The following is a 13,362-nucleotide window of genomic DNA, read 5'->3' as shown; positions in this document are numbered from 1 at the left end:
GTACCGGTGTGCCCCATGCCCTGCTGTGAGCCCTGTAATGTGTTTTATGCCCTGTGAGCACTGTAATGTGCCCTGTGTCCTGCTGTGTGCCCCATGTTCTCCTGTGTGCCCCACGATGTGTCCAATGATGTGCCCCATGTTCTGCTGTGAGCCCCATAAATGGGCCCTGTGTGCTGATCTGTGCCCCTTAAGCTGCCTTGTGTCCTACTGTGTGCCCCATGCCCTGCTGTGAGCCCTGTAATATGCCCTGCTGTGTGTCCCTTGATGTGCCCCATTTTCTGCTGTGTGCCCCAGGATGTTCCCCATTTTCTGCTGTGTGCCCCATTTTCTGTTGTGTGCCCCACGTTCTGCTGTGAGCCCTATGTCTTGTTGTGAGTCCTGTAATGTTCCATGTGCCCTGCTGTATTCCCCTTGTGCTTCATGTTCTGATCTGTGCCCTGTGTCCTGCTGTATGCCCTTTAATATGCCCCATGTCCTTCTCTGTGTCCCTTAATGTCCCCCCTTCCCTGCTGTGAGCCCTGTAATGTGTCATGTGCCTTGCTGTGTGTCCCTTGAGTTGCCCCATTTTCTGCTGTGTGCCCCATAATGTGCCCTGTGTCCTGCTGTTTGCCCCAGATTCTGCTGTGTGCTCCACGATGTGCTCCATTCTCTGCTGTGTGCCCCAGGATGTTCCCCATTTTCTGCTGTGTGCCCCATGTTCTGCTATGTGCCCCATGTTCTGCTGTGAGCCCCATGGTGTGCCCAGTACCCTGCTGTGAGTCCCGTAATGTTCCCTGTGCCCTGCTGTATGCCCCATGATGTGCCCCACGTTCTGCTGTGTGTCCCGCTGCCCCCATGTAATGTGCCCTGATGTTCCCCGTGTATTGTGTCCGCCTGGCCTCCTGTGCTCTGCCCTGCTGCCCCCTGTACACTGCTTATTTCCATTTAAATCCAGAATTGAGCATCTGTGCAGAAAAAATAAATCATTACAAGTTTCACATAAAATAGGTAAGTTTTAATATTTTTTTCTATTAATGCTATTTCTTAAAATTGTCATATCACAACTCGCTGATCACACTGATGTTGCATGAGCTGTAGATCTTAACATTATTTCAGGGGTTCCCAGCGATCTCAAACTTTTTGCCAGGGGTTCCCTCAAGGTTAAAAGGTTGAGAAACACCGGTCTAGCCTGATTGTACCACACAACCATACACAGCATGCACAATAATGGCCCCTTCAGGGATTGAGATTTTACCATTTTACTACACAGGGACCTTTAAAGGACAGGAGGGCTTATCAGACAAACAAGGAAGGAATTTTTGCTGGATATAGTGCTAGAGAAAGATCAACCCCTAATCAGGGTACCTAGCTGTTGTAGTGGCTTGTTGGAAATGGAAGTGATCTGTCTGAAGTTAGAAAGCCTATAACAATGCAAGGCAGTACCATGAAAGTAGATGGCATCCTGCCCAAAAGGTTAATGGGGCAACAGTTACAGATGTTAATGTGGAACTGATCAAAAAGAGTGAAGCTTTTCTACCATATAGGGAACATTTAGCAATGCTTGTTGGGCCTTTACTATACCTTGAAAATGTTTGTCTGAAATTCCTCCTAAAAATAGCAGTGCACTTCTTGGTATATGAGGGTACTTGGGCAATTGCGTCCCTACAGTCTCATAGCTGTATATCTGCTGAGTAAATCTAAGGCACCGCTCCCTCTGACTTGCTAGTCTTGTGAGACTTGGAATTAGAGATGGAGATTAAATCAGTTTGAAATTCTGCTACTTTGTGAACCACAGCACTGTTTGCTTTTTTTAGGCTTTATATTGGAAAATAACTTGTTGACTTCTGATAGTGTTTTATGTCCCAGAAAGAGGTGTTCTATAGGTGTGACTTTTTTATCCCCTTTTTTTGTTTTCCTTTCTAAACACCTACTTATTTGGTTTCTGTAGGTAGAGGGAAAAGTGAGTATGAATGGAGAGGCAATGAATGGCACAGAGGAACACAAGGAAATTGGATCAAGTGGAGTCCAAATGTTTTGTCCATCACTGACCAGATCACAGATGTTTGAAGGTGTAGCCAGAGTGGATGCACCAGCAACAGTGTTGGAGCCAGATGCGTCATCCATTGAACTTAGTTTGAAAAGGCCGAATATACAAAATTCTATCAAGGACAAAGAAGTAAGGCCAAAGAGGATGGTTTATAAAACTGAAAAAACGGCAAGAGAGTTTGTGTTGCCACCAACAATTAATTAGACTTAAACTTTTTTATAACTATAAAGTAGACTTCTGGTTGGTACTCTAAGCGTGGAACGTAGTGTTGCTGTTTTTCTAGAACATTTTCAAATTTTCTTGCGGTGTCCAATACTCCATGCATTGGACTTTTCAACTTATACAGTGATGCAGTCATCAAATAATACTTTTACAATTCAGCATTTATCACACATATATACACACTTACTTGGCTATGGACTTTGGTATTGGCTTATCACTGCCATCATATTGGAGAGATGTTAAGAAATTGCCTAATAATTTACAACCAGACCAGTCTACATTTTGCCTGAATTAGGTTCGCTGTAGACATTAGCTGTTGGTTGGACATGGTCTGGACATTGATTGATGATTATTTTACAAACTGGTAAAGAAAGCGTTCCTCGCCCAAGTGTGTGTCTTAGGTCAGTGACAAAAAAAAGGGAGGACTGCAGGCAACCAGCCTTGGCACCGGTCTTGTTTTCCCAAGAAACCATATAGATTTTTAATCCAATGCAGCCAATTGCTAGGTTCTTCAAGACATGTTATCCTGATTGTTGAAGGAAAAAAATGTACTTCTACTGGCAAACATAAGGATTGTTGATACCATATATTAATTGGTTTAGACAGCATTTATGCGTCTATGGCTTCCTTCAAGTGCATTATTATGTTTTGTTATTTTTCTCACGAAATGGTCATGTAAAAGCATCACAACTGTTTGAGTTTATAAAACATTTGCATCATGATTTTAACCTCAGATTTGCCTTTATATTTTTCAATCAGATTTTGTCTGGTGAAAGAAATTGCAGTGATGTGGTTGATGGAACACATTCATCTTTGCCTACCAATGTCCACAATGAGCAGACAGCTGAAGGTTTGTTGAACTCTGTGCTGTTGTACAGTTGTTGGTGTTGCATATACAGTAAAGTATGCCTTCTAAGGATAACCATGGCCAAAGCAGATCATGTGACAGTTCACTATATAGATGCATAACAATTTATTCAGTTAGCAAAAACATCTCAAAACCATCTGGATATGTTAAAGGCAAGTTAGGCACCTGTGTCAAATTTCTGTCAAAGTAATAAGCACTGTGATGTTTGTTATTATAGAAAGACACATATATTTTTTGTTAAATGCCTTTTTAAATATGGAGTTTTGAGAGTCAGCACTATATTTATAGCCCTAGATTTACACTGTTTGTCTCTTTTATTATTGCATTTGTCCCATATCACAGTCTGATTGTGGCCTGATTTGACATCTTGACTCTAGGTATAACACAGCATAATAAGGAAAACCCAATTGTCACCAGCTTAGAGTTCACACCACCGCCTGAAGCTGTCGTAAATGGAAAAGACCAAGAAGAGGAACAAAAGGTTGATCCCAAATCACTGGTAGTGTATTATTTGCATATAATATTAGTATTCATATTATTTCAAGTGGAACTCTATTAAGAAACAAAGTTACATTCTTTTTGCTATAAATCCCTCCTAAGAAAACATATTACATCTGTATAGTCTACAGGCCTATTTATTCATTTTTATTCTATTAATTTTTTATTTTATTTTTCAATTTCTAACAAAACAAATATAATCTTCTTCTTTTTTTTTTTGTAGTTTAACTATTCGTAAAAAAAATTGAATGCAACACTACAAACTCCTACAAGTTAAACGATTGACATTAACATGAAACATTTAAATGATTGGCTGAAAAAACAAGAAACTATGAAAGAAATAATGAACGGAAGAAAGCAATTATTTAGGGATAGTTAATGTGTAACTATGGCCGATATCGGCAATGGTATATACAGTGAGGGAAAACTGTATTTGATTTTGTACATTTGCCCACTGACACATTATCAGTTTATAATTTTTAATAGTGGATTTATTTAAATAAGGAGACACAGAATAACAACAAAAATATCGAGAAAAGCGCATTTCAAAAGGTTATAAATTGATTTGCATTTCAATTAGTGAAATAAGTATTTGATCCCCTCAGTCAGCATCATTGCTGGCTCCCAGGTGTCTTCTATACAGGTAACGAGCTGAGATTAGGCGCACTCTTTTAAAGGGAGTGCTTCTAATCTTGGTTTGTTACCTGTATAAAGACACCTGTCCACAGAAGAAATCAATCAGATTCCAATCTCTCCACCATGGCCAAGACCAAACAGCTGTCCAAGGATGTCAGGGACATCAGGGCTACAAGACCATCGCCAAGCAGCTTGGTGAGAGGTTGACAACAGTTGGTGTGATTATTTGCAAATGGAAGAAACACAAAATATCTGCCAATCCCCCTAGGTCTGGGGCTCAATGCAAGATCTCACCTCATTGGTTTTTCAATGATCATGAGAACAGTTAGGAATTAGCCCAGAACTACACAGGAGAATCTTGCCAACGATCTGTTATCCTGTTAAAAAAAAAAGCTACTATTAACATTATAGACTGATCATTTATTTGTCAGTGGACAAACATTCAAAATCAGCAGGGGATCAAATACTATTTTTCCCCCTCAGTGTATGATATATTCTTTCGCTAGCATTAACACAGCAGTCTTTGTATTTCTGAGTCCCTCCATAGTTTAATACTGGGTGATCCAGCCCAAAAAAAGTCAGTAGGCAACTCCAGGCAACTAAAAAATAATCCTTTGCAGGATTGCTTGTTCATTAGGTCTAGAGCAGGGGTCTCCAAACTACGACCCAAGGGCCAGATGTGGCCCTTTTCTAGCTTCTATCCGGCCCTTGGGGCACTATTCCTTCCACTGATATGAGGCACTATTCCTCCAACAAACGGCAACAATGGGGCACTCTTTCTTCCACTGATACCAATGATGGGATACGATTCCTTCTATTAATAGGGGCACTACCCCTCCTATTGACCACCAATCCTGAGGCCATATTTATTGCCAATGATGCCGAATTTTTTTGCCCCTGCTGGCCACAATCCGGCCCTCCTAAAGGACAATAAACTGGCCCTTTGTTTAAAAAGTTTGGAGACCCCTGGTCTAGAGGAACCAAAAAAACAAAGATTTATTCACCAATTTCTCTGCTCCTCCTCACTGCAAGACTGCTCCCTGCAACCTCTTTCCCATGCTTTAGGGTCCTGACGCCATTCATAAAGGAAAAAACAATTGCTGCTACTGCCTATTAAATCTTAGCTAGAGTTCAACTTTAAATTGTTAGTCACTTATGTAAAGTCCAAATAAGGCTGGGTTCAGATATGAGCACGCAGTCCGATGCGTCCTTGTTCACCGTTTCAGGCCTGATTTCAGCCCAAATTTTTGGCTGAATTCGGACCTGAAACGGACCAAAAGACGCACAGGGCTCCAGTGCTAATTGCACCAGAGCCGCTGCAGAGATGTGTGAACCGACTCCATAGAGAGCCGGTCACAATCTCCTGTTGTGCGAATTGGATGAGGGGAAAACCGCATCCAATTCGCACTAGTGTGAACCCAGTCTCCATCTACTAGTCCATCTTAGACTACATTCTCCACTAATTAACAATGCTGATGTCCAAGGGTGACTACGTTTCTCTTCCATAGATAGAGTGAAGAAGTTGATGTAGCCACTCTGAGAGGGATAGTGTTACTGACCAAACACCAAATAAAAATAGAGGAAAATTATTGCAGCCACCACATATGATTGGTTAGCTACAATATATGCAGTTTTTGTTTCTGGGTTTAGTTGGTTTTGCTTTAAGGTTACCTTAGGGTGGGTAATAGGTTAATTAATAGGTCAAATTACACTCTCTTGATATGTGCACAAATAAGTAATCATAATACATTGTAACTATTATATTGTTGCAACCTATTTAATGAATGAAAACTGCAAGCTTCACAATTCAGGAGTAGGGATGAGCCGAACACCCCCCTGTTCGGTTCGCACCAGAACTTGCGAACACACCAAATGTTTGTGTGAACTTTAGAACCCTATTAAAGTCTATGGGACTCGAACGTTTGAAATCTAAAGTGCTATTTTTAAAGGCTAATATGCAAGTTATTGTCCTAAAAACTGTTTGGGGACCTGGGTCCTGTCCCAGGGGACATGTATCAATGCAAAAAAAAGTTTTAAAAACTGACGTTTTTTTGGGAGCAGTGAATTTAATAATGCTAAAAGTGAAACAATAAAAGTGAAATGTTCCTTTAAATTTCGTACCTAGGGGGAGTGTAAAGTTAGCATGTGAAATAGCGCATGTTTCCCGCACTTAGAACTGTCACTGCACAAAGTGTCATTTCTGAAAGAAAAAGACATTTAAACCGGACTTGCGGCTCCTAAGGAATTGTCGGCTCTGGCAATTCAGAGCGAATTCATTCATAAAAAAATAACAAAAATAGCATGGGAAAATAGTTGGAAAAAACACACACACACCCCATAGAAAAAAGTCCTTTATTAATAAAAAAAAATTAAAAAATCCAGCGCTGGTAATCCACTCTCGGTCCCGGCTTCCTGCTCCAACGTTGTCTGTATCCAGCGATGGGTGTGGGTGATCTCTGGTCCCAGCAATGAGAAGATCCATCCATCCAGAGCACAGCATTGTCGACCTCCTCTCTCCGTTGGACACAGGGTTGTGGGGATGAGGCCCTTGTCCCCATCAACATGGGGACATCCTCCCCATGTTGAGGGCTGTGGCCTGGTACGGTTCAGGAGAGGGGGGCACACTCTGTCCCCCACTCTTTTCATTATAGGCGCAAGTCAGTTTTTAAAATACTTTTTTTTTCTTTCAGAAATGACTCTTTGTGCAGGGACAGTTCTATGTACTGGAAACATGCGCTATTTCACATGCTAACTTTACACCCCCCCCTAGGTACGAAATTTAAAGTAATATTTCACTTTATTGTTTCACTTTTAGCATTATTAAATTCACTGCTCCCGAAAAAACGGCCGTTTTTTAAACTTTTTTTTGCATTGATACATGTCCCCTGGGACAGGACCCAGGTCCCCAAACACTTTTTAGGACAATAAATTGCATATTAGCCTTTAAAATTAGCACTTTAGATTTCTTCCATAGACTTTAACAGGGTGTTCCGCGGCTTTTGTAATTTGCCGCGAACACCCCTAATTGTTCAATGTTCGCCGAACAGGCAATGTTCGAGTCTAACATGAGTTCGACTCGAACTCGAAGCTCATACCTATTCAGGAGTGACATTGGCACTTCTTAGACACAAACTGGTACCTGTTAATTTGATGGGTGTTTCAGAAATGTCACCAAGCATCCATGGCAGGATAGGGTAGCCCACGGGTGCCCAACTTTTTGAAGAGCGAGGGCTACAATGAACAGAGTAGGCAGGTGACAGGTCACAGCTATTCTATAGGCCCTCCGAGCCGATCAGCCCAGATGGAAGGGGACAAATTCTGCGGATTGGAGGTAGGCAGGCGTAAGTGGACAAAAGTCTGTTTACATCTGCCGCTCTATAGAGGTGAATTGAGGATCCGATTGGGTCAGGCCGATTATGTGAAAAGGGCCTGTAACGGTCAGGGGGTAAACGCCATTTACGATATTCCATTCCACCAACCCACGACAGCTTCCGACACTCCACAATCCAGCAGACAGGACCCACTGGATTTCCCCCAGAAAACGAGACACACAGCTCTGTTCTCTGGTTCCAAACGAATGACTTTAATGGTAAACTCAAGCTCTTCTAAGGCCCCGTACACACCATAGAATCCATCTGCTGAAAAATCTCAGCGGATCGGTTTCAGCGGATAGATTCTATGGTGTGTACATTCCTGCGGATATTTATCTGCGGGAATTTCCCAATTCCAGCAGATAAAAATTTGTAGACATGTCTACAAATCTATCCGCTTGAATCGATCCCAACGGATTGATCCGCTGGTCTGTACAGACTCACCGGATCAATCCGTCCAAAGGGATCCCCCGCATGCGTCATAATGATTCAACGCATGCGTGGAATTCCTTATGACAGCGTCGCGCTCGTCGCCACGTCATCATGACGGCGCGACACGTCATCGCGAGGGGATTTCGGCGCGGATTTCGATCCTATGGTGAGTACACTCCATCGGATCCAAATCCGCTGAAATCCTCGAGGATTTATCCGCGGAAACGGTCCGCTGGACCGTATCCACGGATAAATCCTCTCGTGTGTACTAGGCCTTATACAGTTAGAAGCCTCAAGAAACAATGGCTTAACTCCACCCATAACTTGACACTAGGAGCTTAATACACATCGTTTAGAGAATGACATTCAGATAATGAGCTAATTACTAATCATTTACCCAGACATTGTGATTCCGCGATAAGCTTTTCGCACCTTCTATACAATCCACATTCCTTTAGTAAACATAAGTCGGACATCTGACCTTTAGATTGTGCTAACTCACAACACCCATTATCATCAATAGAACTTTCACACAATACAGTGTTAATTAGCATCACACAATGAACAGGTCTTTAGAAGCCAAACTAAGGTTAGTTTACATGACCGTAGCAGACTTAATTACCTATGTTCCACATTGAATGAATCACTGTCCTATTGACCTGTTGGGTTCAGAATTAACCACGTGTAATATTTCAAGATATCCTGCAATACATTGTGAATTATCATTACTGTCCCATCTCATGTAATTTAAGATATCATTTCTCAGTCATCCTATGCCCCTAGTGGACATAGGGTGACCCTAGACACAGGAGTCATTGGTGAAGCTGAAACAGGAGTACCCCACATCCTTCAAGAGTTTCTGGGTCCCACGGGCCATACTATTACAGGGCCTAAGACTGCTTTCACACTGATGTGTTGCGGTCTGCCCACGCTGCCGGTGCAGCGTACTGCACCTGTGTCTATCCTGTGGGTTAGCTAAACTTTGCCATAGACTCCGCCTGTGTCAAAAAGCTGTGCTGTACAGGAAGCATTGGCTTATGGGGATCTGCTCTGCAGCCGCTTTCGTCCTCTACCACCAGCTTCATTCACAACACTAATGCTGTGGTATGGATGGTTGGCAACCAGTGATCTGGGTTTGCCAACCCCCCATTCCAGAGAAGGAGGTCACGGACCACATCAGAGGGCTCCGCGGGCCACTGGTTGGCCACCCCTGGGGTAGCCCTTGTCTAAGATGTTTAAATTAAATATTTTAGTATGTCTCTTGTGCAATCAAGCTTATTTACTATCTTACATAGTGCTGCTAAAATTACTATGTGTAACGTAGAAGTGAGTATATGCCATATAACACAGTGGGGTTGATTTACTAAGGGTCCATGCACACAGGCTTAAAAATCACTGCTTCTATGGGAGTTTTGTGTCCTGCCTGTAGAAGCAGCTCAATGCTACCCTATGTGTCCTTGCGCATTAGAATGATTACAGGCATATTTTGAGCTCAACGCTTGGAGGCATGAAAAAAAAAAAACATTCTGGTTTGCGTTTCTCATTGGAGCTTACTGGCAGAAAAAAAAGCAAAATTCTAAATCTAAACTTTGTACAAAAAAATGCTCTATATGAGTGTTTTTTCTGCCAAGGGTACTTGGGTTTAAGCCCAGTGTGCAAAACTGGAGAGTGCAAAAATCTGGTGCTGCTCTGCATAAAAACCAATCCGCTTACATAAATCATTTTTGTCAAAGCTTAATTGAACAATCTGAAGTTAGAAGCTGATTGGCTACCATGCACAGCTGTACCACATGTCCCACTCTCCAGATTTAGTAAATCATCCCCACTGTCTATTTTTCTAAATTTCCTTTAGATATGTGGAGTAAATGTTATGGCTTCTGGTCAAGCATGTTTAAAGTAGTTTTTTTAACTTTTCAATTTCGCAGGAATCACTTTTCCCATATTTATGTAGTTCCAAATCACATGCATTAAACAGTAACAAGTATATTTATGCTAGATGGGAGAAGAGTTTAAACATCTCCTTCATGTCCACATGTAGAAAATACTTCCTCCCTTCCTGTTCTTGGCAGACATCAATAAAAACCTGGCACAGGTTCTAAACTGTCCCTGTTCTTTCCAAAAATATACTAGTATATAACTTTATAGCATTTTTATAAAAAGTTGTAGGAGCATTAAAGGGTATGCTTGAGTACCAAATGGTATTTTCAAACTTGTAATAGTGTTAACGCAAGTTTGCTTTAAGTTAGAATAATTGATTGCATAATTACTCTGTTTCTGCCCTCAAAACCTTCACAATCACTTTATTGTAAGGTCATTTGCTTACATATTCCTTTATGTTGTATCACAGTGCTATCCTGGCTCTTCTTTCTATAGATATACAGTACCATTTACAAGTCTGGTGTAAAGAATGACCTTGTATTATGTTTACAATTTGGAATGAAAAGTATAGTATTCAAATTGTTACCCAATAGAGTTGCTATTGCCACATTAGTGGAACGTCAGGACTGAGAGGAGAGAGATATTGGGGACATCAGACATTACATAACAAGCTGACCATAATAATTTCATAATTATTTTCTTGTCAATACAAGTATGAATGACAACATGCAGTGGGTGATCCTGGCGCGGATGTTTTACACATTTCACTTGTGCATGTGCAAATAATTATTATTATTATTTTTGGTACTTCAAAAATGTTGTCTTTTAATGCAACATCTGCTTTGGGTCTTGCATTGCTTTTGTAACTGAAATTTTTGTGCAAACCGTGATGGAGCTTAGCTGTGCTGGAGAATAAAAATACAATTAAAGAAAAACGATTGAAATTCCAAAAAGGGCAAAGTAAGAACATGGTAGAGGTAGAAAAATGTACCTTATTGAGATTCATAGGGGTTCATTTAGAAAATCTGGAGAATGCAAAATCTGGTGCAGCTCTGCATAGAAAAGGCGTCTTTTTTGTTTTTGTCAAAACTGAAGTTAGAAGCTGGCTACAGTGCACAGCTGCAATAGATTTTGCAGTTTTAGTGAATCAACACCATAGTGTTTATATATGTAACTTTATTCTTCAAACAAGGATATGCATTTATGATATTTAATTTTATTTCTAGTCTCTGGATTTCAGCATCAAGAAAGAAAAAGAAACTGCATTGCATCAAGTGAAAGCAACACAGGACAATGGACAAGAGCCACTGCGGAAAGAACAGCATGGTGCGTACACCCTGTGATGGCAGGTCACACCATTCACCTACATGGACTTCACTAGAGGGGTGTAATAATATAGCAGACCCCATTCAGTGTTTTAAACCATTTCTTAACTTTTGTACATAAAATATTTCCTGACTGTACTATGTAGTATTGTGTATTCCACTAAATAAAATGAAATGCACAATTAAAATGCAAAGTGTGAATTTCCAAGAGAAGCTGGGACCCATAAATCCGTTTTATCTCCATAAAGGATTGGTGCACAGAAAAAGACATCATATGCATTATGGGAAAAAGCTACTGGTAGCATTTACCGCTAAAATTACCTATACAGAAATTAAGATATTTGACATGTATACTGCCACTGGAGGCAGAAAATTACAGGTACTTCAATGGGATTACAGAATGTTCAAATACCAGGAAAGCTCACTTCCTGTTATGCCACCTAATTGTGAACCTTTCCTAATAATCTTCTGAAATTGCACAATTTACACAAACATAGACCAGGTGCACGTCTATGTTTATCAACCCTTGAGGTAGATTATTTGGGGGGGGGGTGCTGAATTTGCTGGTTAAAGTGCAGTGCAGGAAATAGCCAATCTGGCCAAGGTGCTTTGTTAGACTTCTCTGGTAGGTGAGTACAGGCTCCTTTACTGCAGATCTTCCTCAAGTTAGCCTACGCAGGGGTGTCTAACAAAGGTCCACTTGCTAACATTCACTTGCTTACTAGTTGTGCCTTTTGCTTTCATATAGAAGTTCTCATGAGTAGAATGTTTTGCCCATTGCGGCCAGTCTTATGATTGTTGTTCTAGTATAGTTAAGGTAATGGAAATCACCACCTGAATGCACAGTATCGCTGTCGTCTCCCCCAAGACCTTTATTTGCTCCTTTCATTTGATATAAATGTTTATTAAATAGTTTATTTTAGCAATGGCGTAAATATTGCCCTAGTAACGCACTCTGCTGCTGTGGGGCCTTGAGTTGAGAGGAGACTTTGTTGGAGAGGCTTGTTGAGGCAAATCAAACTGTGAAGTCTGCAGTCAAGAAGAGATTACATTAGACTCACAGGAGGAATAATCAGGTTTTGTCTGTTTTATTTAGCGGTCTTAGCAGTGTAGGCATTTTGCATTCAGAACTTCTGCTACAGCCTAGCCACTTAAAAATTATTCTGAGGTTTGTAGTTCTGCAAAATAAAGACGGAGCTTAAAGAGGGAGCACTGATAATTATGTAACAATAAAAAATATCCCAATGGTTATAACTATTGCTATTACAACATATGTTTTCATTTTTTTCTGACTAATGGATCACCTATTTCAGTATTTGCTTCCATTAAATATCCTTTAAAGCTTAGATTTTACACAAGTCCCTGAGATCTTGGCACTTATATGCTGAAAAAGACTGGAGAGCTAAAAGTTTAAAAGTTAATTGCCTGTACTGCTACCACAGCACCGAGCCCTAGTAGAGTACTGGTTATGCTGACTGCTTCACTTGCCTGTCCTTGATTAAGGCATAGTTTATGTTAAAGGATAACTAAACCCAAGAACAAAATTGTAATACATTGCATATTCTTGGCTCTTAGGTGTTGTGTCTCCATTTGTTTTCATTTTTTTAGGCTAAGAACCTTTTTTTAGCAAAAACAGAAAATGCTTGTTGATCTTGCCAGAAATGGTATCCCTATCACTTCCTTTGAAATTAGTGGAATGCAGTGCCCTTTTCCTTCCTGTGAGCTGAACTTGAAACAATATTATCTCTCTTCTGTAAATTACTGTACTTATGTCTTCATCCTTCATAAAATGGAGAAGAACAAAGGCAGACATGTCGGAAGTCCAGTTTGTGTAACAACAATGGCTTCCTCCATAGATACAGCAGAGGAGTAGGTGTAGCCACCCAGGGGCAGGAAATGTGTTATTTGCAGGTTATCAGTTGAAAATAAAGGGGGAAAAAACAAGAACATTTTAAATAATGCAGCCACCTCATCTAATTTCTGGTAAGCTGCAATATAATATGTTTTTGTGTTGGGTTTAGATATGCTTTTAGACCAGTGACAGTATTTTCGCAGTTGACACTGCCAGTTGCCAGAGAGAAAGAAGTGGGACCATAAAAAAAAAAA

At 40.7% G+C, this 13,362-nt stretch overlaps 1 protein-coding gene across 7 annotated transcripts in view; it reads left to right on the top strand.

The window, feature by feature from the left end:
* LIMCH1 (LIM and calponin homology domains 1) overlaps positions 1–13,362 on the top strand; it is a 388,951-nt gene that overhangs the window by 321,408 nt on the left and 54,181 nt on the right. For all 7 annotated transcript variants that reach the window (XM_040335035.1, XM_040335040.1, XM_040335041.1 and 4 more), the window contains 4 exons: positions 1,928–2,155; positions 3,008–3,098; positions 3,494–3,615; positions 11,158–11,257. In XM_040335035.1, coding sequence (XP_040190969.1) covers positions 1,928–2,155; positions 3,008–3,098; positions 3,494–3,615; positions 11,158–11,257 — 541 coding nt within the window. The remainder of the gene's footprint in view (positions 1–1,927; positions 2,156–3,007; positions 3,099–3,493; positions 3,616–11,157; positions 11,258–13,362) is intronic.

This window comes from Rana temporaria, chromosome 1 (assembly GCF_905171775.1).
Source record: "Rana temporaria chromosome 1, aRanTem1.1, whole genome shotgun sequence".
Classification (NCBI taxonomy): domain Eukaryota; kingdom Metazoa; phylum Chordata; class Amphibia; order Anura; family Ranidae; genus Rana; species Rana temporaria.
Note: the sequence above shows the minus strand (reverse complement) of the source record. Positions and strands in the feature narration are given on the sequence as shown.